The 25,224-nt window shown below is 36.0% G+C and overlaps 6 protein-coding genes across 8 annotated transcripts; 1 reads left to right on the top strand and 5 right to left on the bottom strand.

Annotated features, from left to right (window-relative positions):
• Window positions 1-1,250: 1,250 nt before the first annotated feature.
• LOC111297867 (actin-depolymerizing factor 5-like) lies at window positions 1,251-2,645 on the bottom strand. The gene is made up of 3 exons (XM_022892457.2): window positions 2,497-2,645; window positions 2,143-2,402; window positions 1,251-1,556 (listed from the first exon to the last, which is right to left on the bottom strand). The coding sequence occupies exons 1-3, from the start codon at window positions 2,515-2,517 to the stop codon at window positions 1,406-1,408; spliced, it is 432 nt and encodes a 143-aa protein (XP_022748192.1). The 5' UTR covers window positions 2,518-2,645; the 3' UTR covers window positions 1,251-1,405.
• A 2,546-nt stretch (window positions 2,646-5,191) lies between these two features.
• Window positions 5,192-8,975, bottom strand: LOC111297839 (26S proteasome non-ATPase regulatory subunit 4 homolog). The gene is made up of 10 exons (XM_022892440.2): window positions 8,903-8,975; window positions 8,639-8,752; window positions 8,406-8,511; window positions 7,630-7,744; window positions 7,339-7,548; window positions 6,884-7,178; window positions 6,646-6,769; window positions 6,014-6,117; window positions 5,828-5,896; window positions 5,192-5,536 (listed from the first exon to the last, which is right to left on the bottom strand). Exons 1-10 carry the CDS (start codon window positions 8,912-8,914, stop codon window positions 5,489-5,491), a joined length of 1,197 nt encoding a protein of 398 aa, XP_022748175.2. The 5' UTR covers window positions 8,915-8,975; the 3' UTR covers window positions 5,192-5,488.
• Window positions 8,976-9,712: 737 nt separating this feature from the next.
• LOC111297828 (uncharacterized) lies at window positions 9,713-12,534 on the bottom strand. The gene is made up of 3 exons (XM_022892434.2): window positions 11,410-12,534; window positions 10,164-10,509; window positions 9,713-10,073 (listed from the first exon to the last, which is right to left on the bottom strand). Exons 1-3 carry the CDS (start codon window positions 12,465-12,467, stop codon window positions 9,813-9,815), a joined length of 1,665 nt encoding a protein of 554 aa, XP_022748169.2. The 5' UTR covers window positions 12,468-12,534; the 3' UTR covers window positions 9,713-9,812.
• Window positions 12,535-12,694: 160 nt separating this feature from the next.
• LOC111297849 (peptidyl-prolyl cis-trans isomerase CYP21-1-like) lies at window positions 12,695-15,574 on the bottom strand. Of its 2 annotated transcripts, none has more exons than XM_022892446.2 (7): window positions 15,285-15,574; window positions 14,735-14,816; window positions 14,594-14,641; window positions 13,914-13,937; window positions 13,610-13,792; window positions 13,417-13,492; window positions 12,695-13,088 (listed from the first exon to the last, which is right to left on the bottom strand). In XM_022892446.2, the coding sequence occupies exons 1-7, from the start codon at window positions 15,381-15,383 to the stop codon at window positions 12,926-12,928; spliced, it is 675 nt and encodes a 224-aa protein (XP_022748181.1). In that variant the 5' UTR covers window positions 15,384-15,574; the 3' UTR covers window positions 12,695-12,925. The 2 variants fall into 2 exon arrangements, with proteins under 2 accessions (XP_022748181.1, XP_022748186.1); XM_022892451.2 differs by having other exon boundaries at window positions 15,360-15,518.
• A 1,367-nt stretch (window positions 15,575-16,941) lies between these two features.
• On the top strand, window positions 16,942-20,469 carry LOC111298742 (endo-1,4-beta-xylanase 5-like). Of its 2 annotated transcripts, none has more exons than XM_089745583.1 (8): window positions 16,942-17,184; window positions 17,279-17,313; window positions 17,401-17,560; window positions 17,975-18,147; window positions 18,307-18,408; window positions 18,667-18,813; window positions 18,935-19,573; window positions 19,708-20,469. In XM_089745583.1, the coding sequence occupies exons 1-8, from the start codon at window positions 17,082-17,084 to the stop codon at window positions 20,023-20,025; spliced, it is 1,677 nt and encodes a 558-aa protein (XP_089601709.1). In that variant the 5' UTR covers window positions 16,942-17,081; the 3' UTR covers window positions 20,026-20,469. The 2 variants fall into 2 exon arrangements, with proteins under 2 accessions (XP_089601709.1, XP_022749204.2); XM_022893469.2 differs by having other exon boundaries at window positions 19,690-20,469.
• A 1,769-nt stretch (window positions 20,470-22,238) lies between these two features.
• Window positions 22,239-24,590, bottom strand: LOC111298741 (thaumatin-like protein 1). Its single transcript, XM_022893468.2, has 3 exons — window positions 23,647-24,590; window positions 22,859-23,528; window positions 22,239-22,665 (listed from the first exon to the last, which is right to left on the bottom strand). Exons 1-3 carry the CDS (start codon window positions 23,762-23,764, stop codon window positions 22,320-22,322), a joined length of 1,134 nt encoding a protein of 377 aa, XP_022749203.1. The 5' UTR covers window positions 23,765-24,590; the 3' UTR covers window positions 22,239-22,319.
• Between the last annotated feature and the right edge of the window lie 634 nt (window positions 24,591-25,224).

Below are 25,224 nucleotides of genomic sequence, written 5' to 3'. Positions count from 1 at the left end.
ATTTCTGGTAATTGTGGCCGATGACATCCATTTCCATCTTCAGGGAATTGATAACCTATCTATTCTTTCAAAGATTAGGATGTTTCTGCTGCTGCAACCTCAGAAGTCAAATAGTTTTTGTTTCCCATTTGAGCAAACTTACTTTCCATGAACAATGAGTTCTTCACGCATCTTTTAAATGGATGTAATAATATTGAAATCTGAAAAGTTTTGTGCATGTGGAGCTCTCCATTCTCCAACTGTGAATGAAAAATATGACTTAATTTCTAGCTTTTGTGTGGATTGAATCTTCATATTTAATAATCTGTCTGCAAATTTTAGTTACTACTTCTTGAAAATCTGATTGAAGACAACTCAAAAATACAGTTATCAGCCATTACTTGTTAGAGCTAGATGCCTCGATTCATGTCCAGTGAGTATATGAATACTGCTACCTGTAAATATCATTTTTTTTTTTTTTTTGGATATTTTGCCAATCTCTGTTAAATTCTTAGTTTCCCAGTCAGGGCAGGGGAGACTTGGAAGCATTATCTATAAGGACCAGTCACCAATACAATCCATCATGAGCTAGGTAATTGGGGGTCTGCCAAACAAAAAACTCACTTTTGATACCTAAAATTATTTCATTTTCTCACGTCTTTGCCATCTTTCTTTTAACACTACACAGCTTTAATTCTCCAGCTTTTCCTCTTTGACAGAATAGCATGCTCATAATCAAGCACAGAGGGTTACCCTTACCTATCAGCATAAAAGCTGATGTTTCTTACGCTTGTGTAAGAAACATTTTCGAGTATCTGGCAAATCTTGCAGGGAAGCAGTGATTGTTTATGATGATCGCAACTTGGGATGAAAGAAAGCTTTTCAAATGCTATGATTTAAATAATAAATCTGTTGGATGCTGTTTCTTAAAATGTTTACAAGAATCAACTGAGCTAAACTTTGAAAATAGAAAGTGAGATGGAAAAGTCGGATCAAAGAGATGAACAAGGATGATTCTCCCCATAAATGAACAAGTTTTGCTACCAGGGATCAGGTCAGCGTAGGACTTGATTTCCCAACAAGCGATTCTTGCAGGTTAATTTAGTTAGTATTTTATTAGTGAAAGTGAAAATGGAGGAAAACCAAAAACCCCATTGAGGGATTTGGTGTTTTATTAAAAAAAAAACCAAAAAAATTCCATCTTTTTTACCTTCTCCATGATAAAAAAGGTTGCAGAAAAAGGTGGAACTGATGGGTGCTTTGTCCTCAAATTAGCAAACATGGAACATCAAAATATTATTACAAATTAGAAGATTAACTTCCATTAGTGCTCAAAAAAACTAAAAAAAAGAAAAAAGAAAGCACATGTTATCGGAGTTATTAAATAAAAGTAAGATGCTCATAAACATGATTTATATAGCTAATCCTAATTGGCTTTGTCCTTAATCACATCAATCCCCATCTCGGTTGGGTCTGTTGCTTGAACTTCATAGTGGATGCCATCTAGCACTCTCCTCAGCCCATCTTTGGATGTTGCATACAGCATTTTTGCTCTAATTCTTGATGCTGTTGGAGACCTAAAATCCAAAATTAATAAAAGTAACATCAATTTTATTAACCCTAACTTAGGATTACTAAAAGAAAATCAAACAAAATAAAAGGTGAAGTGTCTAATGAAAGGTGAGCTATCTCACTTGCATATAGACACTAAGCTACCAAATCTCTATTTTCTTTATCAAATTATTCCAAATTTGTTAAATATTATTTTAAAAATAATTATATGAATTATTAGAAATAAAATATATTCCTAAAGCATAGAGATGCTTAGATTCCAATTTATGAAATTTGAATCTACCATTTTTTTTTATCCCTGCCCCCCCAAAAATACTAATAAAAATCTCAATTATTTTGCTATTATTTAATACCCACTAGAGAAAATTAATAATATGCTAATTACTATTCATGTTACCCTAGTTTATATAATAAAGTTCCAAGTCAGAAAGGACAAAATGATCGGTTCGTGTAGTACTTTACGATCTAAATTTTAATGATTATTGATAAAATAAAAAATTTTAATTTTAATAATAAAATTCAATTTTTGACGGTCTTGAATATAAAAATATGTAACAATAATTTAGTAAGGAAATAGAAAGAGGGACGGACCATGCGATGAAGAAGATCTTGCTTTTCCGGCAATTATCAACGGTGACAAAATCAAAATCAAACACAGCATATCGGCAATCATCGGTGGGCAAGGATGCAGCTAGATCATCGTAGCTTTCGCCGGGGCCGCCGACCTTATCGACGGTCACCAGCCTTGATGCCTCATCGATCTTGAACACTATATATCTATGAACTTTCTTCCATTTCATCTCCATGAACGAGTTCTTGCACTCATCAGCGACCCACATCCCAGTTGTAGCCTATAGTATCAATCGTACACCCAAAAACACTGAATCACATATAATTAAAGTAAAATGAAATTAATAAAAAAATGAAAAAGAAAAAGGGATATACCATCTTGAAAGCCATTGCCATTGTTGTTGAATTTGCTTGAGTAAGCCCAATTTTCTTTTGTCGTTGCTGAAAATTGAGTGGCAAAAGTCTTTATATAAAGAAATAGGTTTGGAAATGCCACTAAAGTTCATTTATAATTACAACTTAATCTGCACTAGTTTGTTCTTTGCACTGTAGAGTGAACATCTTTGTGACCAAATTGCCCTTCTTGTCTCTTAGATCTCGTCTGGCCAATTTTGGTGTTGCATCTAGAAAAGCAATACAAGGATGAATAATTTCTTTAATGGGGACTGGATTTCATGCTGTTAAGCCTATTAGATTTATTAATTGAATTTAAATATTAATTTTAATGAGATTTATTTAATATAAATTTTTTTATGAAAATTTTTTTAATCATAACTATAATATTTTTTTAATTATAATTATAATCATAATTATTATTATTTTTAATTTCATCGAAATTAATCTTATCATTTATTCAAATGAACCTTTAGTAATGTATATGTGAATTGCTAAAATTAATCAAGTTTTCAATTAAGTAAATCATTTTCGGTTACCATTATATTAAAAAATTTTACTAAAATTAAACTGTTTAATAATTATATTTATTCTCGATCATCTAAAATAGTTGAGTTATACTTTAAATAAAAATAATATTGTCTCACATTTATCAAATTTTAAAATTTTTTATAATTTTATATTTAAATTGAATCTTTTTTATTTATATATAATTGGTTTTAAATTATATGTTTAGTATAATATTAAAGCTCAAATTTTGTTCCGTGATTCTTGCCTTATATTCTTTCTGAATTTGTTATGGGTGTCATATCATCTGTTAAATATTAAATTTCTTATAATTTTGTATTAAGTTGAATAAACAATATTGACATTTTTTTTTCCATTTCAGATTCTTTTCAAAGTTGAAAACAAAACTGTTTCAGGTTCAATTTACCCCATGCCCTGTTCCTAAATTGATTCACCAATGACCCATGAAATAATTCAGCATTATTGAAGTATTAAAAACTAGGACCCCAAGACAAAAAAAAAAAAATGACAGTTCAACTTTTAATGAAGTGTTTAAGTTTGTCAATTAACCATCATTTATGAACATACACATATACCTGACAATGGCATTAACCATCATTTATGAACATATACTTATATCTGCAAAGAGCATGTTGATGCACCATTTATCAATCATCAAAATATAAAGGGTGCACCAATTCAACGTATGGATACTGGGAAATAAAGAAGGGAGATTGCAAAAGTTGCTTTTGTTTATATTAACAATGCATGTTCTTTTGGGTTTCAAGAGAATTTTCTTAGATTTTGATGATTATAAACTGAGAAAAATCTAGCTATAAATGAAAAACATAACCCAAGTAAAAAAATAGAGTGGTCCCATCTCTGATTGCACACCCACGTATCCCAATCTCTCCATCTTTGTTTTCCTCAAAAGGGTTCTTCGCTTGAAAGCAAAGGAGAAGAAAAAACCAGAGTGAAGAATAAAGACAAAGTTAATGTAAAAAAGGCTTTCTTTTGATATAAATGAATCCATGATCCAAATCACTGCTAATCCGAGCAGTTTCTCTCTGCCCCTTGCCTCAACCTGGTTTGTGATCATTTCGTTGTTTTTATATTCAAAAAAAGATTTTTCCCTTCCAAGATTTCATGTCCCTAGGCTCGAGTTCTTCCACAAACTTGTCTAAAGAATGCGTGGGTGACTGGGGAACAACCCACCAATCATTTTTCATAAAATAGGGTTGTTTTCAATGGGTTTTCTATTGATAAGAGATAAAGATGATTGATACGAATTTTGATGTAGTAGAAATGATAACATCTAGAAGAATTTTTTGCCAAGGAAGAAATGGATGTGGATGGGAAGACATAACTCTGATGTGGGTGGGTCTGTGTCTGAAGGACCACCTTTTCTAACGTGAATCAACGTCTAATTAAACGTGTATGGGGTGTGATGGCTAGCTGTTAGTGGTTGGGTTTTATGGAATGAATTTTTTTTGGGGTGGTTCGACCCCATGAATCTCGCCTTTAGTGACTAGCTTCTTCTTAATGGAAGTACTCCCGTTTGATGATGCAGCTTAGTAAGTCTCAAACTAGTCAGGAAAATGCTTGTCTGGCTGCTTTGATTTATAGCCACTCTTTAAAAAAGAAATGCTGGCCCAGCTTAGAGGACTAGACTAATCTCAAAGGAGTCACAGATGATGACTACGCATTAACAAGATCATTTAGGTATCAATCTTTTCTAGGAAATTTTTTGAGAGTTTGGACCTGATCCAGAATGATTAACATCCATGTCTTGCTCTTAACTAATTACTACTACAAACCAAATTCTGATACGTGGAGGAGGTGTAGGCAGCTCTTCTTGTATTATCCCATGGAGCTCCTTCTGTTCGTCTCATGAACAAGCCAACGGGCAACTTTCAGCTGGAGCTAAAAACAAATATGTCACGAACCATTTTGTTGGGCTTTTCTATTTTTGCTTGAACAACTGTTGGGCTTGCCTCTCGAACTAAGCTCGTTTTCTTTTAATGAAAAACTACACATGTAATGAAAACTAAGATGGAGCAGCGACTAGAGTTATATATCACTCGGGGTTCTGACGCTCAAGTTTGGGCCCTACAGATTTTGAGGGATGCAAAATCCATTCTTCGCAAGTTTAAAGCTATAAAAAGGCATGTCAAACACCAATAAATCATGCTTTTCCCTTCGCAGCAAATGAAATTGAGACATGAATGTTAACACCACCTTAATCCCATAGTCGCATATAAATGATGGATCTTCTAACAGAAAAGAGAAAATGTTCAACTGAGTCTGCAGTACAGTTTTGACAAACTCCTCTAATGTCTGTCTTGTTGCCAGGATAAACAGAAATCTTTACTCGGTTAGAAACCGGCTGACACATCAAACACTATAGGAAGGTAGATTAGGATTCCGCAATTTTATGTCTTGCCTTCATCAGCAGTCTAGTAGATCTTCACTTGTCATCTTTTGGCTGCTCATCTTCATTCTTCTTTTCTTGTGACTAGTAGCGAGTACAAATTACAATAACAGATCAGTAACTACTACAGTACCAATCTAAAAAGTCACTACCACAAAGCAGAAAGTTTTAGCTCCAAGCAGTTTCCTTTTTTTATTTTTTTTTAGAAGGGGGGGGGGGGGGGGGGGGAGTAAAATTTAAGAAAAGGCAAGATATTCATTCTGCAATTACTAATAGATGAACATTTAATGAGCAAGTAGTAGAAAACACATCACCATGAACAGAAAATTGAGTTTGAAGTTCATGTTAGGTTATGCTAAGTTTAATGAATCACACCTCAGATTGGCCTGGCAAAGATGCTAGCAAATCTTTCACATTAGGATCATTTGGGTCAACTCCTGGAAGCTGCAAAAACCGTAACACATCACAATGCAGGCAAACAAATCAGAAACTGATTTATTGTTTAAAAAACTCAAATTCAACTAGACTTACTGATATTTACCAAAAAATTACTACACTTACTGATGAAAGGATGGATGACATAAAAGACTCATCTCCCAACACCTTGCTGACATCCGACTGTGCAGATGAATCTTTTGAACTGTCCTGCATGGACATCTGAAGTGCTGCACGCAAGAAACAACACCATTTTGTATTTAGTTTATAAGTGGATGATATTGATGCATGAACTTGGCTACATTTATATATCTACAAGTAGGACTTTCGGAGTCAAGCATCTTAAACTAGTTAAAAATCCACTGCAAACCAATATAAAGAATAATCCAGACTCTCAACTGTATATACATTAAGATAGCTGCAAACAGAAAGGCATATATAACTATTACCCTTACATTAAAGCTACAAGATTGCGTTAAACTTATGAACTAAACCTAGTAGGTTTAGTTCTTTGATGAGATCTGATTGGTAGGATTTAGCAAGATATAAAAATTGTGGACTGGCCAGAGAATAATATAGATGCTGCACTCACTTGAACCATCTATGTGAAACAGAATCTAGGGAAGCATTTTGTAATTCTTCAGAAACAAAAGAATTATTAGACCATTTTCTCCTTAGAAAAGAAAAGGTGATCAAGTTATTTTGATGCGGTATACACCCTAATATGTTAAGACAACCAACAAAATAACAGGACATACCCAAGGCCAAATCCTGATCACCACTAGTTGCCTCAGACATTTCAGCATCAGCCACAGAAGAATCAGCTCCTGGGATATTCATTGATAATGCAAGGGCCTCCTTTAGCAAATCATCATCCTCATCCTGCCACAACATCAGTTAGCCAAAGCTAATTTGAAACTTATGTTGTACTATCCAAAGTCAGAAGATGGTAATTTGCAGAATGGTAAAATATATTGACTTCAAAGTAATACCAACCATTGGATCAACAACTTTGTCAGTTGCAGTCATAGTTTCATTCTGTGAATTGGACTGTGGTTCCACTTCCTCTCCTTTTTCTTGTCTAGTGGTTTCCTCAGCAGCCCTCTTGGCAGCAGCTTCTTGCCTTGCTCTCTCCTCTTCCATGGAAACCCTTAGGGCAAGAGCCAGCTCTGGATCTATATTTGGATCCACGCCAAAATCAAATTCAGAAATGCCACCAGCTGCAGCCGCTGCAGCAGCAGCAGCAGCAAAACCACTTCCTCCTTCCCCATCCCCAGTGAACACAGGTGTGCTGGCATGGGAATAAAAACTTATATCATTTGCACAATCACTATTATGTAGGCACTATAGCCCAAGAGACATGAGCCGAAAGCTTCCTACTCAAATTTTTTTCCTCAAGAAACCAAACACTTAAGGAAAACAAAGCATCAGAAGGAGGAGCTAAATAAAACCTGATAAGCACATCAGAAAGTGCACTTTGACCAGAAGGAACATGAACTATGTGACTAGTGTCATTATTATTAACAGATAAAAGAAGAGCCTCCAACTTTTCTGGCTTTCCATCTTCATCTTCACCAAAATCAACAATATCAAGAGCTACGCTATTCTTTTTCAACTTCTTTCCTATCATCTCCAATGCCTTCTTTTCGTACTTAATAGGACTGAAATCATAAAGCATACAAGAAAGAAAAGTTATATCTCTATTGAAGTAAACAAGCAAATTGAAGGCCAAAACAATATACCTTCCAGCAAAAACTATAATCCTTTGCTGCTGATTTTTGTTTTGGCGATGCTTCAGAGCCAACTGAGCAATCTGAATTCCTGCTGCTAGGTTCACCTCACCCCCCATTTCAAGACCTGTATAAAATATTAAAAAAATACATATAGAAGAAAAAAAAAGGTGATGATGATGGGGAGAATGATAGAGGAAAGGAGGACGACCTTCAATTCTGAAATACTTAACAAAATATTAGAGATTAATCATTAATCATATGGTGCTTTTGCATAAAATGACAAACTAAACTAAATGTAACTGCTGAACTCCATCACCAAGTACAAGCCCTCCATTTCTAAAGTAAGAGAAAATGATGCTCTTCTTTTACAGAGGTTCGAAAACATGCATCTCACTTCAGAAATGCATGCTTAAACAGGTCATAGTAAAAATTGCCAGGGTTATAAACTCATATGATCCGACTAGCAAGCCAAAAACATTTAATTAAATTTTCTTTAACACATATGTCAAATTTCCCAAAGACCACAACTAAAAAAAAAGAGTGTAAATTGAAACAACAACATAGTAAAAACAAACCACATAAAAATCCAACTTGTATGACAAAATCAAAAGACAAGCACACGGAATTCTTTCACCATAGGAGGTCTATTGCTACAACTAGTTCAAAGAATCTATATTCAACTTACGTAATCCTAGCTTAAATAATCTTAATCTCCGAACATGACACAAAAGAAATTAATTTAAAAATAAAGAAAGAAAGAAAGAAAATAGGTAAATTGAAAGTACCTTGCATGCAAGACAAGATTTTGCCGAGATCACTGGTAGGAGTAGCCAATACACGTACTCCTTTGCCCGCCATAGTCAAAATTCCGACCGTGTTCTCCGGATTAGCCTGTCATTAATTCATTAAAAAAATCAATTTCCCAAATTCTCATTGAGCCAAAGAAAAACCCTAGCGTAATTACATACATAAATAAACAAGATTAACCGAATACATTAAGGTAAAAATGCAATTTTACCTGCGTTTTAGCTCCACAGATAAGACTAACGGCGTCAGCTTGGGCTTGAAATCGAGACGGAGAATAATCGCCGTTTCGCATCCATTCCGAGTTATCAATGCATATCATAGTCGCCTGATTGATTGATTTGAAAAGAAAAAAAAAAGTGATTCGATTAAAATTGAAAACCCATAAACCCTAATTGGGGAAACTAAAAGATTCAAAGAGTAAAAAAACTGATGATTGAAGAGAGAGATAAAGGAGGAATCTTTTTGCATTGCTTACCTCGAGAACCATGGTTTCGAAATTCTTGGAAGAGAAGGAAACCAGTCGAAAGCAAAACACAAGATTTTATGTCTTTATCCCTGATAATTGTTGGGATACTTATAGAGCGGGGACTTTAACTTTTCGCTTTTACCGATATGCCCCTCCTTCGTTTGTTGCTTTATTTCTTTATCACACTAAAGCCGGTTTATTTGCAAAATTAGGGAAGAGTGTTTTTTTTTTTTAATACACATAATGCAAAATATTTTATTTTCATAGCAAAATAAATCTGAATTGTTTTTAAGCTATAATTATGTAAAGATGTTCAATAAAAAATATAAGATTAATCTTTTCAAATAAATCTAAAATATTTTTCAACGTTAATATCAATATTAAATTTTATCTAATTAAAAATTTTAAAGCACCCCCAAAAAATCAAACTTTGGTACTAATTAGATGATATATTATTATATTATCTAATGTTGAAATTTTTAGATTTCACAAAAATAAATAAATAAAAGATAAATATTTTTAAAAATATATTAAAAAATAATTTAAAAAATATAATCTTTTAATTCCATTTATAGAATTAAAAAATCTCTACCAGTGTTATATTAAAAATGAATTCTAATAAGATTTAAGTAACAATGATTATCTAAATTTAGTAGCCAATTTTTATCAAAGCCACTTTTGTATAAATTAAAAAAAAAAAAGTGAAATACAAGTAAAAATAAACAACAAAAAGGTTTTTTCCCCATCAATTTAAACAATTAGCTCTTTATTTGAACAAACCTCAAAAAGTGTACAAAGCAACAGTTGAATCTGATGGTATGCACAATTTGCCAATAGGCAGTCAACAACCTGGTACAAAATCAAATGATAAATCAACAAAGACACATTATTTTTAAGTTACAAACTTACAGGGACATCTCTATACACCTAGAGTTCTAGAAGGGAATGATGATCTGTTGTTCCTACTGGTTGGTAAATGAACATAAACCTCATGAACCTCCTGCTTGTACACTTCTCCTCTGTCTCTATCGATTGCATAGCAGACATAAACAGTGTCGATCACATTGTCCAACACATGGACAAAGAAACCCAGAACTATGAGTAGCAGCACCCATGCGATGGCGGCGACGATGTATTCTTTAACCCCTAGATCACTAACACCCTTTAAGATAGCACATACCTGCATATACATACCAGCAGTTCAAACATAAGAAGAGGAAAATGAAAAAGAAGCTCAGCAAATCGTTTTATTTAGTGACGAAAGATTCACCACAATCGCGTAAACTGCTGAGAGGACAAAAATAACTCCTCCTAACAAACGAGTTGATACAGTCTCCACAAAAACAGCAGAGAGTAGGTTACGCTTTAGAAGCTCATATGTCATTCTTGCAGATGTGCAGTAAGCCTCACCAGTTATTGCTGCAAGGTTGATGGTGAATTTGTTAACAAAGTCAATTGTGGATAGTAGGGCACTAACACAACACCGCAGGACAAGATTCACTATCCCAGGAGCATCTTCTTGACTTGCACTCTCAACAGCAGCACGCACCAATCGAACTGCACAAATAAGTAGTCCAGATAGACAGACGGTGCCAGAGGAAGGACCAAATGCATTTCTGCAAGTGTTTAGAAGCAAGAGACTTCAGTGATGCTTTAAAAGGATGTCTGGTTGGAGTTTCACTATTGCAGATTTTTCATTAACATATCCTTCATAAATCATCTATCAACATATAATTCTTGTTAAATCAGGCAAGGATATGATTCAAGAAGTTAATATGCTGCCTAATAGACAATAAGCTAATATGCTGACTAAATCTCAACCAAAAATGACCTAATTTAAGGCAATTCGATCATGCTATAAGAGAAGTTAACATGCTGTCTTATGACATGGCAACTTCAGCACAGAAACTAGAGATGTTGCTCCTTTTTCATGCCAATCTAACGCATGACAGAGATGTGCAAACGAACAAAATGAATTTTATTATATACAAAGGTAGAAGATGGACACCAGAAAACATAACAAAGGAAAACCAGTGGAGGAATGCGCTCTCTAAGAGCTTGTTACACATCAGATCTTCATTACATTCTTCAGTCCATACTAGTAAATATAAAAACAACGTCAAGCTGAATCCACAAATCCAAACCACAGTGAATTACCAGGATAGTAATCTTGAACACTCAAGTACAAACACTTTAATAGTTCTAACACATCCATGCAGCTAAAAACCACGTCTAAATCTATGTTATCAACTATGTACCATTACTATTATCCTAAGCTGATCACCAATATCACAATCTTTGATAATTAATCAATATAATCTGGTATTCATACTTCAAGCACGCCTCCAAAGCAGCCAATCAGAAACACAAAGACACGCACACACACACACACACATACACCCCCCCCCCCCCCCCCCCCCAAAAAAAAAAAAAACAATTCAAGCATAGTTTCAGGTACCCTCACAATAAAATGCATGAATCATTGTGTAGAAAAATTGAAAACAGTAGGAAGTCACCTCAAAGAACTTCTTATACTCCGCTTAGGTTTCTTTTCATCCTTGGAGAAGTACCACTGTGCAATGGTGCCACTGATCACATAAACCTGAGCTTCCACCATTGCAGTCAAAGACCACAACATTGTCAAAATCGCCAATGTATAATAAGCAGGCACCCAGCTATCTTGTTTCCAAACACAAGTATACTCCCCATTCGATTCTTTAGCCACAATTTTCCCATTAAACCTAGCAAACACCAAGAACACAACAATTGGCGCGTAATAAACCACCAATCCAACGGTCAACAGTGGTATCGCCAAAAACAATCCTAAATTCCTTGAAAGCGCATCAGAAGCAACACCAATAATCATCATAGTCAACTCGATCCGATGCCAATTAACCACAATGATCCACACAATAATCCCAACTATCAATAGAACAAAAACAAGCACTAAAATTCTATAAACCAAAGGGAAAGAATCACTACAAGAAGAGCTCAAAGTACAAGCAACGAACCAATAAACATCAAAGAAAACCGGCATGATTATAAAGAAAGGAAGCGAAACATAAACGATCTGCTTTGTGTAATGTTTGAGGAAAAAAAGCAAAAGAAAACAAATGGGTACACTTAAAATTAAAGTTATGACAAGGGTCCATATTAAGTTTGTCCAAAGACTGGAACTTGAAGACAAAAAAAGCGAACTTCCAAAAACCCAATTTGAATTCGACAGAAAGGAAGTGTCTTGAACGCAAGAAGTGGAATTAGAATAGTAAGAGAAGCTTGAAACGTTAGAGTAGTTGGCGTTTCGATGGAAGATTGAGAAAATACCGAAAGCGAAAGTGCAGAGAACTAAGAGAAGGAAGAGGATGAGGAAAAGAAGGTCTTTGAAAGGTCTGGGTCCGTAACTGAAAGAGATCTGGAGGAATTGGCCGGGGTCTGGTTGAGCTGGTTCTTCGGTTGGAGGAGATGGGTCGGTGGAGCTGGTCGAGGGTTTGAAGAGGAGAGGTTCAGTTGGTAAAGCGGCGTCGTATGGAGATATGGGTTTGGAGTTGGTGGTTTCTTCTTCTGGATTGCCCATCGCCACGAGGAGTCAAACAGAGAGAGCGATGGAGAAACAAAACGTCAGTATGGAGAGAACTTTAGCATATTTATTTTTTGTTAATTTTACTTTTTCACCTTTTTTTTTTTTTTTAACAGTTTGTTGCAGTGAAACTAAACTGAGAGCTGGAGAAGAAGATGAGTGGCTATGGGGTTGCTGAAATTGGGAAGATGCATGGAAATCCAACAAGAATGGAAACACTCCCATTTCAAAGGGATTAATTGAAATTCTTTGCATTAATTACTGTTGCCAATATGAAAAGGGTGAGCTACAATATTTTCAAGTGAAGCCGATGACTCTTGGTCTTGGATCTGATTGGAGCTAGAAGTTCACGAAGAAAATGATACAAGGGAGCAAAATATGAATCCATTATATGGAAATAAGTCAGTAAAGTCAAAACACAAAAATTTTCTCTGTTGATAATATAGCCAGGAGCTTCATTTTTCCTCATCCCATTTGCTCTTTGGTATCTCTCCAGAGTCAGCAATTGTAACCTTCTTTCTAGGTTTCCCACTGTAAGTCCCAGCTCCACCTTCGATCATATAAACAATGTCCATGCCCTGAATAACCTTACCAAAAACAACGTGCTCTCCATCCAACCTGAAAAGATCATTCGATTGTAAGTTTTGAGTCATAATGAGAAAGAGTAGAAAAGGAATTTGAGATGTTCTATCTCGTATCGGTTACCAATCTTTCATAGGCAATGCTAAAGAACATGAATTGGCCAGATGATGGGAATAGCTAAAGAACATATTAATACTTGCATTTGAGATAGCCAGCTTTGTTAGATGATTAAAAACATAGAATAGGCATGACATATCCAGGAGGTCGAAATATATAGGTCTCGACACCCTAAGTTTTTAGTTTTACAGACCAATACTTCATGCCTCAGCTACATTTCAACATGCCATTACATTACACAGCTTACCAGCTGGCCTTGACAGTGGTGATAAAAAACTGAGAGCCATTGGAATCATGTCCTGTATTAGCCATGGAAACTACACCTGCAATAAAATATTAAGGGAGAAAAAACTGAATATTTGAAGAAAATTTGACAATTAAACATTGAGTCATATCTAACTGAAATGACATAGACAGTTAAACTAATACACATAAGATACCTGCATGTGAATGTTTTATCTTAAAGTTCTCGTCAGGGAAAGTGCCACCATATATAGACTCACTTCCCCTTCCATCACCATGAATTATATCACCACCTTGAATCACGAATCCAGATACTATCCGATGGAATGGTGTTCCCTTATAACGAAGGGCTTTCCCATTTGCACCCTTGCCTTTCTTTCCTGCAGTTTGAAAGCAAAAACTTAAGCAAATTTACTGTAAAAATTTATACTGCCTACAAATAATACTTGGAATTGAAATTTTTACAAGTACAAAACGAACAAGAAGATAAGACTTAAGCACCTGTACACAAAGCCCTGAAATTTTCTGCAAACAACAAACAACAGCATTAGGCAAAAAGCAACATATATATATATATATATATATATGTGTGTGTCTGTGTATGTATAAAACCCAAAATTTACAACAATGAATTGAACAAGCTACAGTACATTATAAAATGGAATTTTGGAGAAAGAAAATTAATACATCTGAATTAACTGAAAAGGTAAGCTTCTCTCATACACGACATATGACAAGGTTGAGAGTGGCTTGTAAATTGCTGATGTGCCAATGGTTTCAAGAGATTATGTTCCTAAGGAACTAAGGTCATGTTTGGTGCATAGGATGATGATAATGGATAAGATACGATGATAATCATCCTATGTTAATCATTCTCTTGGTATAGGATGATGCAATCCTCACCAAGTGAAAAGGATTATTTTTAATCCATGGGATTAAAACTTACAGTCCTATTATACCCTTAAAAGTTACATCAATAATTTAAATTGTATAAACTTTGAGAAAAGATAAATTCGACCAATAAATAAATTATCCTATCCTAATCCTTACACACATCATACGCAAGATAAGATGACATTATTTAATTTAATCTTATTCATAATATCATTTTATCCTATCCTATCATAATCTTGTGTACCAAACACATCCTAAAACTATTGACTCAAAAGATTAAAACATACCAACAGTTTTGGGTACAACTTCACCATACAATCCAATAATGATTCTACCTGCAGAACACAAATTATAGCACCGTAAGCTAAAAAGTGGCAAGTAAGATTTCTTCTCATCACTGATCATGTAGAAAAAAGAAGGTCTTGTACCTACACGCTGGCCATCAATATCAACATCCAAGTATACTCTGTGGGTGATTTCATGCTCCTCTTCTACAGTCTTCTCTTCCTCCTAAGCAATAATTTAGGAAGAATCAATTAAAACAAATTGTTGTTGCGTTAACCTATCTACACTGGAAGAGAGAAGCAAATACTAAATAAACATCAATGGAAATTGCAACCTCATACTTGTCTTAACCAAAATAAAATCCTTTTACTTAAAAGTTCAAATTTGGAAACAAGCAAATGCTCAGATTGTCATAGTACACTTCAGAAAATCCATATTACATCTTTCATGCTGAGACTATCCCAGAAACAACCATTTCCAAGAAAATCCAGAAATTAAAGATAGATCAGAAAAATCAAAATGAAACGAAACCAACCAATTTCATCAGAGTAAAACTGAAAACCCAAATCTGTTTTACCGTACAAAATGCAAGAAACAAATAAAATAATCGACATTCAGATCCAAAGACTACAGATTTACACATATCCTAGAGATGGGTATTTAGAATGGAAGAAGAAGAATCAAAAAGCCCACCAGTTTAGTTCCTGAGAAAGCGAAAATGACGAAAATTGCGAGAACAATGAAGAGAAGAAGGCACCGAGGCTGTACCAAAATCGAGATCTCCCGACGCATCTTTTCGTTTGTTAAATTTTCTCCCTAAATTATTAACAATAAATCTTCATTTGACTTTCCATTTGAATTACAAAGACAGAACACAGGAATCCCGGGTTTTTTTATCTTTTTCTCTGACAAATCAATCTCAGACTCAGTCGCCTATGCTCTGAATAAGACTGAAGAGTTTGTGCACCGAGTTTTATTTTATTAATCAAAGCTTAATACTACGGTTTAATTTATGAGATTGACAATGGATAAAGAGAAATTTTAGTCTGTATCCGGGTCTATTATTGTATAAAGTATAATCCATCAGGGCCAAGCAGGTGGGGCACGTGGAAGATGGAGAAGGAGAACCGGGATGAGCCCAGTCTCATTTACTGATAGGCCTGGGCCGAGTTTTTTGGCCGGTGAAAATAAATACGATAATTTAAAATACGATGTAATAATATGATATAAATATAAAATATAAAAATAATATGATTTTAAATTTTTGTAATAATTATATTTAAATTTAAAAAAATAAAAAAATATTTTTATATTTTTATATCAATATATAATTTTTATGTAAAATATAAATATATAAATTTTAATATTTTATATTGTACAGAACACGAGATACGGATACAGTCAAAGGAAAACTTCAACAATCAAACATTCCTACTTCATTATCTTTTCCCTTCTCTTTCCAATTTTCATTTCCCTCTTGGGATGCTCCAGGCTTGGGATGCTTCAGGTTCCAGAGAGGAAGGGGCATTCAATTTCATTGACTTTGAGCATGTAAATGCACGGTCCCTATACCACGCACGCCTGCAAGTTCAAGCCATGAAGCCTCCAAGAATCACTTGTCGGACAATGGAGGACTACACTTAAAAGCTACAACTACAGCAGGCTACGCATTGATCACCATCCTCCTTATAAGTCACTTTCCACACCTACTTCCAAGTCACTTTCCTTGAAACTGTGGTCTCCATAATCAGACAAAAATATTAAGGCATCTACTAAATCTAAACTGCAAAGAGCCACCCAAAGACTAAATTTAGCCAACTGATTTGGATTCTCCCTGAATTAATCTTAGTAGTTGTTAAAGAAGTTCAAACCCCCAATATCCATAATTTTAGTTAAACGACAGGAAATATCATCCACAGAGTTGCACGGTGCATCTGCAGCCCGTTTTCAATTTGCTGACGAAGACCGGAGTTTGAAATTTGTTTGCAGCCAACCAAATCTTAGATAAAAAATACTTAGACTCATCACTTAGCACCTTGCAACAATCCAGGCCTCCATTAAAAGCAAGAGAGACTAAAGATTTAAGCAAGGGTCGGTAAAGCCAAATGACAGAATAAATTTCCCACTGGACACATTATATAACGTTGAGTCTAAGCCTGTACAACTACAAATGGTCATTTGGCAGCAAAGACAAGTTAATAATCAATTAATCACCAAAGGAATGAGCTGTTTTCCGATAAGGTTCACATCACATGAACCACATTCTTATAAGTATAACATGTGAGCAGGGCACGGGGGTTCACAGGCCTGCTACTGTTTCCAAGTGACCCCCACCACAAGCCTTAATTGCACTCCCTCTTTCTCTCCCTCTTCTGAAATCTTCATCATTCTGTAGATTGCATTGAAGAGAATAATTTTCTATATCGTATATAATATAAGCTTCAGCATTTTGTTCATATAATATTGTGTTAATGCTTTTCCAGTAGCAGTATGTTTTACACACTCCAACGCAGAAACATGAAATATTCTCTTATTTTTGGTGGCTTATTGGCTTTCTTCTTTCTTCTAAGCGGTTCCTTGGCTGCTTCATATGGTTCTTTCCCCCTTTCTCTCATTGGTTTGACTGTTCAATTCTAAAGGATATTCTTTCAGAAAACTTAAATTTGTGGGTTCTTTTATTGCTGCAGATGGGCCTTTATATGATTTTACTGCTTACACAGAGGTAAAAATTGGATATGTTGAAATTGTTTGTTGAAAGAGACTATTATCTATTGACTATGGTTAAATGGGCTGTCCAAATTATTTGCAGTGTAAAGCAGAACCAGAGAAGCCACTATACCTGGGAGGGATGCTGAAAGATGAGCCTCCAGTTATGAGACCAAGCATTATTGGCGATACTGCAACTGGTTTTTACACGCCAGCTTTTGTATTGAAGAATCTTACTCAGGGCAACATTTACTGTTTCTCCAGTTAGGTTCTCCACTTCTCCTCTTTCACTTCTGTTTCTTTGTTGCTTTTTATATGGTCTTATGTGTCAATGTATCTGTTAGCGACTTTGTGTTATATCTAAGTATCAACCATGTCCCCAACAAGTGGCATTATTTAAGGTTTGGATTTTTGGAACATAAGTGATAACCGACAATTCATTCAACATTACACTAATCAAAGCAATGTACCGTCCATGCTTGAAAAGGAATCCTGATGGAATACTAGGTCTGACCCCAGCTTAGAACCATCCCCATTGTAGAGGCAATTGAATTTTTGGCATTGACAAAAAATTCAAAACTTCTTGTCCTTGAACAACACATAAATTGAAACTTTAGATATTATTTAAAACATTTATAGGAGATACAGAAGCGGCTTATTATCTTGGTGCTTAACAGCTTGGATCAGAATACAAGGTGCAAATTCAGCTCTCATTAGGGCAAGCTTGAAGACAGAAACCAGAACATACGATTGTGTAGGGACTGTTTTGGCTCAGAGTGGATGCTGGTCATTTCTCAAGGGTGGATTCATTCTTGATTCACCTTCAAATTTATCTTTACTACTATTCCAGGTGAATATGTTTTCACCACACTATGTTGCTTAGGCATATTTTTTTCTATTCGGGCTTTTAGTAAGTGAAAAAATTGAGCATCAGCTCATGAGTAGAATTCTAGAAATGCTTTGGTTGAATTTTCTTCTAAGGCCTTTTCCTTGTGTTCTTGATATGCAGGATTCAGATGATGAGGATATCAGTATAGAAATTGCCAGTGCCTCATTAAAGTCATTTACCGATCAGGAATGGAGAATCAACCAGCAATACATAATTAACACCGTAATTACTGGTCACACTCTTCTCTCAGTTCATAATTCTATTCTGAATATTCTTATGGTTCTCTTTCCAGTTGGTTGTGAGATTTGGACTTTGTGAAATGATTTGGCAACAATGGAAATATCTAATCTTAACAAAATTTGTTAAGACAACAGCAAAATCTTTAGTAAGGCTTAGATAAAAGCAGGCTTAGTGTTTGCATAATTGCATTTATAAATTATAACAACATTAAAATGAGCTGCCTGCCTCAACTTTTTCCAGCAAAGGAAGCGAGCTGTAACAATACATGTCTCAGACCAACAAGGAAATAGATTGCAAGGAGCAGCAATAACTGTAAATCAAGTCTCAAAAGATTTTCCATTTGGTTCTGCAATAGCACGCACCATTCTGGGCAATTTGCCTTATCAGGTATGTATTAAAGCACATCTTCACCAACTATATTTGAATTTTAATGCTAGGGGGTAAATATCAATTATGCCCTTCCACTACAATGGTAGCTAATTGATCTTGTTTTCATTCTATCTCCCAGAATTGGTTTGTTGAGCGATTCAACGCAGCAGTATTTGAAAATGAACTTAAATGGTATGCAACAGAACCTCATCAAGGAAAGACAAACTACACCATAGCGGACCACATGTTGGAGTTTGTTAGAGCCCACCAAATAATAGCCAGAGGCCACAACATATTCTGGGAAGACCCTAAATACACGCCAGAATGGGTTCGGAACCTAACAGGTCCTGAGCTACAAGCAGCAGTCAACTCCAGGATACAAAGCTTAATGAGCAAATACAAAGAAGAATTCATACACTGGGATGTTAGCAATGAGATGCTCCATTTTGATTTTTATGAGAAGCGACTTGGATCTGATGCAACCTTGCATTTCTATGAGACTGCACATCAATCAGACCCATTAGCAACCCTGTTCATGAATGAATTTAATGTGGTGGAAACCTGCAGTGATGTTAAATCAACGGTTGACAGCTACATTGAAAGGATAAGAGATCTTAAACAGGGCGGCATGTACATGGATGGAATTGGCTTGGAGAGTCATTTTACGACACCAAACGCTCCTCTAATGAGAGCTGTGCTAGACAAATTGGCCACGCTTGGACTCCCCATATGGCTTACAGAAGTAGATATTAGCAGTTCGGTTGGTAAAGAATTACAGGTGAGCAAATAGAATTCTCATTGATGTTATAAACATTATCAAGGGAAAGAATTCACATTTTAGGCATTACATCAAGGGCACAATTTTGATGTTATCCATTGTGTTTCCTTTAACAGGCCATTTACCTGGAACAGGTATTAAGAGAAGGCTTTTCACATCCTTCAGTGAATGGGATAATGCTTTGGACCGCTCTCCATCCTAATGGATGTTACGAAATGTGTCTAACAGATCAAAATTTTAACAATCTCCCAGCTGGGGATGTGGTTGACAATCTCTTGAAAGAATGGCAAACTGGGGAGATTAAGGGGCAGACAGATGAGCATGGTTCATACAGCTTTTATGGATTCTTAGGTGAATACAAAGTATATGCCTCCTACGGAAACAGAACAGCAAATTCTACTTTCTCACTCTGGCGTAGTGATGAAACTAGACACTTTAGCATTCAATTGTAACGCCATGATCAAGGGCAAACATAAACTAGTTTACCAAGGTCACCTGGGTCTCTGACCCAGTGGACTAGTACCGTATAGAAAGGAGTTTTTGATAGCCCAATCCCATAGATATTAGGCTCAAGCCCTGAGGTCCAATAAGCCAGTGCTGTATTATCCAATCGGTTTGTTCTCCCTAGATATTAAGCACTAGCACTACGGGGATGGTTGTTGACAGCGGCCCATGTCACAAAATCTAAATGGGGCACCCTCGGTTTGATAGTTTACTTTCGATTAGCCCCTGTTCGTCAAGGCTCGAGGCCAATGTCGTAGAGGTATTCTACTTCAAATATTCTAATCCGGTAGTACGGGCCAGTATTTTTGTTCCAGCTTTGCTTCGTTCTTTGTTTTCTGACAATTTAATGGTTGGATTACGTCCCTTCAATGAGTTCAATCAGCAAGCACTACAAACAGAATATGTTCTTCAAAGAAGTCTTCAGCAGGTGGCTTCCATCATATATTGTGTCCTCTTGAAAATCACTCTTACCTGTTACAGTTTACATTAAAAGCAGATTCATCCGATGGCCTTTAAGGAACCTTCAAACAAATTCCCGCTGGCTTCTTTCCAAACTCCATTAACCCATCTACAGTTCTACTTCTTCAATCAACTACTGCAATCAGTTAGATAAGATTCTCTAGGATATGTCCATACTGATAAACTAAACTGCTTTTTTTTTAACCTTCTGGTATCATGAATGGCCGCTACAAGAACAATATCATAAATTCATAATCACATAAAAATTTAAAGAGAGAGAGAGAGAGAGAGAGAGAGACTTGACAGGATAACACAATCAGTTCAATTATGGGTCATGATGAAGAATGTTAGTGGGTAGGACCCGCGATAGAAATAATTTAGTTTTTCCTATTACACGTTTTTTTCTTCAGCTTGAGAATTATTCTCAAGAGTAATCAGTGGTTGCTTTGTGACATTATGTTAAGATAATTTTTATTGTCTCAGCTTTCATTCCAAGCCATTACAGGATTCTTACAGCATTATTTACGCTTCTATTGAAACATGTTGCAATGGAAGTTGAATCCCAACATTGCTATTTCATTCTTCATTGTTTTTGCTATAAATTAAAGGTTGTTATTTCTGGAAAATACAATTATAATCCATGGTTAAACTTTCTCACATTTCCAGCTTTGAAGATACAAACTCTGAATGAAACAGTCATATAAACAAGCAACAAAATCTTCATGATTATGCATCTCCATTATTAAGAAATTATGAAGGCAACATTTTCATTCTAGAGGAACTAGTCTTTAACAGGCGATCTCGTTACATGAGGTGATGATTACGGGTCCATTTGCCTCGTACTGCTTCTTTATAGTTACAAGTAGAAACAATACATTCTCGACCAATCTGTTGGATGGTAACTGAGGCTTCAGGGATTCAGTTTCTTTAAGCCAAATAAACCGTTCAAATGTTAATCCTAATATAACAACAACAGAATTTCAGCTGTTTACTGTTGTGATTTGTCAGGATTACATAAGATGACATTATGTAATCATTATCCTAGCTAAGATGGTCCAACATTTACTCGAGGTGGAAACATTTTTTGAAACCACCTTTTAGAAGTTGGCTCATCCCAATTCAGTAAAGGGCCTTTCTTTTGGCAAATTTTCAAGGGTAAATAATCCCACTACTTAACTTTATTCTGACTTTATTAAGGCCCCATTTGGTTATTTTGTCATAGTCTCTTTAGTACTCAACTAACGTTTCAGTATAATTTACAACTATTGATTCCATTTCCACCGAACGAAGAGATATCATGAAGCAATACTCTTCCAAATCCATGGCAGACAACGGAAAAAACTGAGCTGAAAACTTGATATTTGGCGTCCTTCGCATACAACGGCCAAAATTCTCATCATATAATTACATTACAAACAAGCTTTTAAGGAAGATCTCTCGTTTTTACAATCCAATTAGCCAAAAGAAACAAAGAACCAAAACCGATAAAGCAAGATAACAGAAGATAAAACCAAAAATGCTAGACCAAAATCAAGCAATTCCTCTAGATTTTGATGGGCTGCTTTAACTTCACAATAACCTTCGAGTGAAACAAGACCTTTTAATTTATAGTACATTGAAATTTTAAGGGGGAATCTTGAAGCTGATGGTTTACAAACTGGACCATGAATCTGCCAGCTTTTCAAACAAAAACCAAACCCAATTTACCCATCAAAGCTGCAATTCTGTAAAGAATTCACATTAACAAAAATACCAAAAGCCATCATACAGAGATAGAGATGTGCTACAAGTAAAGAAATGAAAACAAGAGAGAGGCAGCAGTTAATGCCATGAGTACAGATTGTAGAATATAGGGATAAGCTGTTCTTGGTGAATCTCCCATGGCCAAACCAGCTAACCATGACCCATCTGTCCACCCGGTTTGTCCAGATCCGACTTCAGAGTTAAAACCTGAACCTGAGTACTCAGTTCCATAGTATCCATAACCAGAACTTGAATACGCTGGACCAGAATATCCATAACCATTACCCGAATAAGTTAACTCAGATTCTGATCCTGATCCTTGTGATGTTGAGCCTGTCGTTGGGGTAGCTTCTGCAACTGGTATAGCATCTCTCGAAGATTTTTGACTGCAATAAGATATCAGGAACAAACTATCAATTACTCTTCGGTAAATATACAATTTCTTGTCAGATTCATCTATGAAATGAAATCCAAGACAAACAAATCAATTTACATTTAAATCAGCCTACCTCATCAAAAACATACTAATGCAATTCACCAATAAGTGTTCAGATGACAAAAGTGCAAGTGAAACATTACCTGGGAGAAGAGGGACAAAACGTTATCGTATAATCTGCTCCAGTACAAGTGAAAGTACTTGTAGCATCATCGTACGCATAGCTGTAAGATCTTGGACATGCGGCCTTGAACATCTCAGAATAAACTGACGGTTTACACGTCGAGGGTGTGCTGTATGCGCCACTACAACAGTATTCGGGACTCGCAAACACCTCACAAGCGCTTTTGCAAGCATCACCATCCCCAACCCGGAGCTCCGAGGGGCATTGCTGGTTCAAGTCAGTCGTACACCCGGTCGACGCACAAAGACCAGACCCGCCACTGCCTTCAATGATCATGGGGATATTGTAGCCATCAACAAGGCTGACGTCATAAAAATCTTGCCCTCCTGTTCCAAGAGTGAACTCAGCCAGAGTTACGGGTGGAGCACCTCCGAGTCCGTTGCATTCCATCTGACCCGACCCACAGTCCCCTGTTAGGCAGGTTCCAGAGCTGGATCCGTCGAATGTGCAGCCTGTTCGGCCCCAGAAACGACCAGACCAGCCTGTTGGGGCTTGAAACGAACGAGATGAGTCTTTTGGTAGCTCGAATCCGGTGCTGTCGAGTGTAGGACTGCCTGCATTTGCTAATATTCCGGGCCATACAGTGTAGTCACATCGGTTGACAAATTTGAAAGAAGCACCTGATACACCTGATAAAAAAAATGACGGGTTTTTTTAGTGTAAAGATTAAAACTTTGATGTGTTAAAAACTATAAATCCCTTGCTAAAAATGAGAGAAACCCTGAAAAAGAGGAAGCTTGGTTTAACCTTTTGAGGTTGCAATTAAGACAATGAGGTTCAGAACAAGAGCTAAAGAGCTAATAGAGTGAAGATCCATGACGGTTTTGTTGTTTCTTCTTCTTTCTCTGTTTGAAATTTCTTCCATTTCTTTCTTTTGCTCTTTCAACTTTCTTAGTTAACTAGCTAAAATATTGCACTGCAAAATGGAGTGTGAACTGAGAGTGTTGGGTTTATGGAATGGTGCAATAATAGAAAAACAGAGACAATGCAGGGTAGGCTTTACCATGCCCCTGGAGAAAGGGTATTGGTGAAGAGAGTGGAGGGTTGAATCGCCCAAAACGGCCAAAAGTGTTAATGGGGATGACAGAAGAGATAGGGAGAGGTTTCTGAGCAGGAGACTGATCAGTATCTGCTGCTACTATAATATAATACTACATCCCACTTCCTCCCTATAGCTTATATTTTTTTTTCATCTCCCATTTCTGTGTCACTTCATAACTTGTTTTTTGTGTTGTATTTTTCCTTGATTTTTTTAAGTGTTAAGTGTCATATTCATTTATCACATAGCTCTCCTACTGTCCTACATGTCTTGTTCTCTTAAAATAAGCATTTTCTGTCGTAACTTATGGCCCTGGGGAGGAGAGCTGGGGTTTGAAATTCCAACCTCGAGCTGTTAAGGCTTTGTTTCGACGGGTAGTAAGACTGATTATACGATATTTTGGGATAAAAGGATCTAGTTGGTGTCTCACCTGAACCCTTAAACCCTTGGTCTACGACTGATTATTCAATGCGATTTAAGGATCCAAACGCACCAAACACCATCTTACCCAAGCAATGCCTAGGTGTGACTGGGCCAAAAAACTACTCTACTAGCTTAGCACTGGAGATCTAGTGACTTCCAAACTAGCCCTAACAATGGCATGTAAGACTAACCCAAGTCCCAAGTCTACGGATATTTTATATTTCTCCGCAATAAACTCTCTAAACTTGAATGAATATATATATACATATAGGAAAATTAATCCAAGAAATGTTTGAGTGAGAGGGATCCTTTATCCATACGAGGAAGAGAAGAAAAGAGACGAAGCTTTGCCAAATAAGGGATTCCACCTATACTCCATTACCCTTTTTACTTTGACGTGATACTTGTCACTTTATTTTTCCTGTCATCAAACGAAAAAAACAATTGGTGTTGGTTTAACTTTAGGGTTTTGCACGGGCTGAGATGGACGCTATTTGAGTAACATGTCACCTTTCTATTGGGTTGTTCTGGCCCACGTTATGTTAATCTGACCGTTGAATTGGGTGCCATGTTGGATGGGGACTGCAATCATGGAGAACGCATTGGATTCGTTCGACGCTCTCGTCTTTTTGCTACAACAGCTTCATTGAAAAGCAGAAAATTAACACGTTAATCCAAAATTAAACTGTTTTTAGTAATCCCCTTTCCCTCCGAACACAAAAACAATCAAACGGGGATGATGAGTTTTTCGGACAAATGCATAAAGTAAAATATAGTTGTAACTTGTAAGAGCTGCTCAATTGTTCCCCTTACTCTATTTCCACTTACATGGTCTGAACCTTGATTATACTATATAGAGTTAC

This window comes from Durio zibethinus, chromosome 16 (genome assembly GCF_047325235.1).
Source record: "Durio zibethinus cultivar Kanyao isolate XHJ-2024 chromosome 16, ASM4732523v1, whole genome shotgun sequence".
NCBI lineage: Eukaryota > Viridiplantae > Streptophyta > Magnoliopsida > Malvales > Malvaceae > Durio > Durio zibethinus.
The sequence above is the reverse complement of the archived record's forward strand: the minus strand, read 5'-3'. Positions and strand labels throughout refer to the sequence as shown.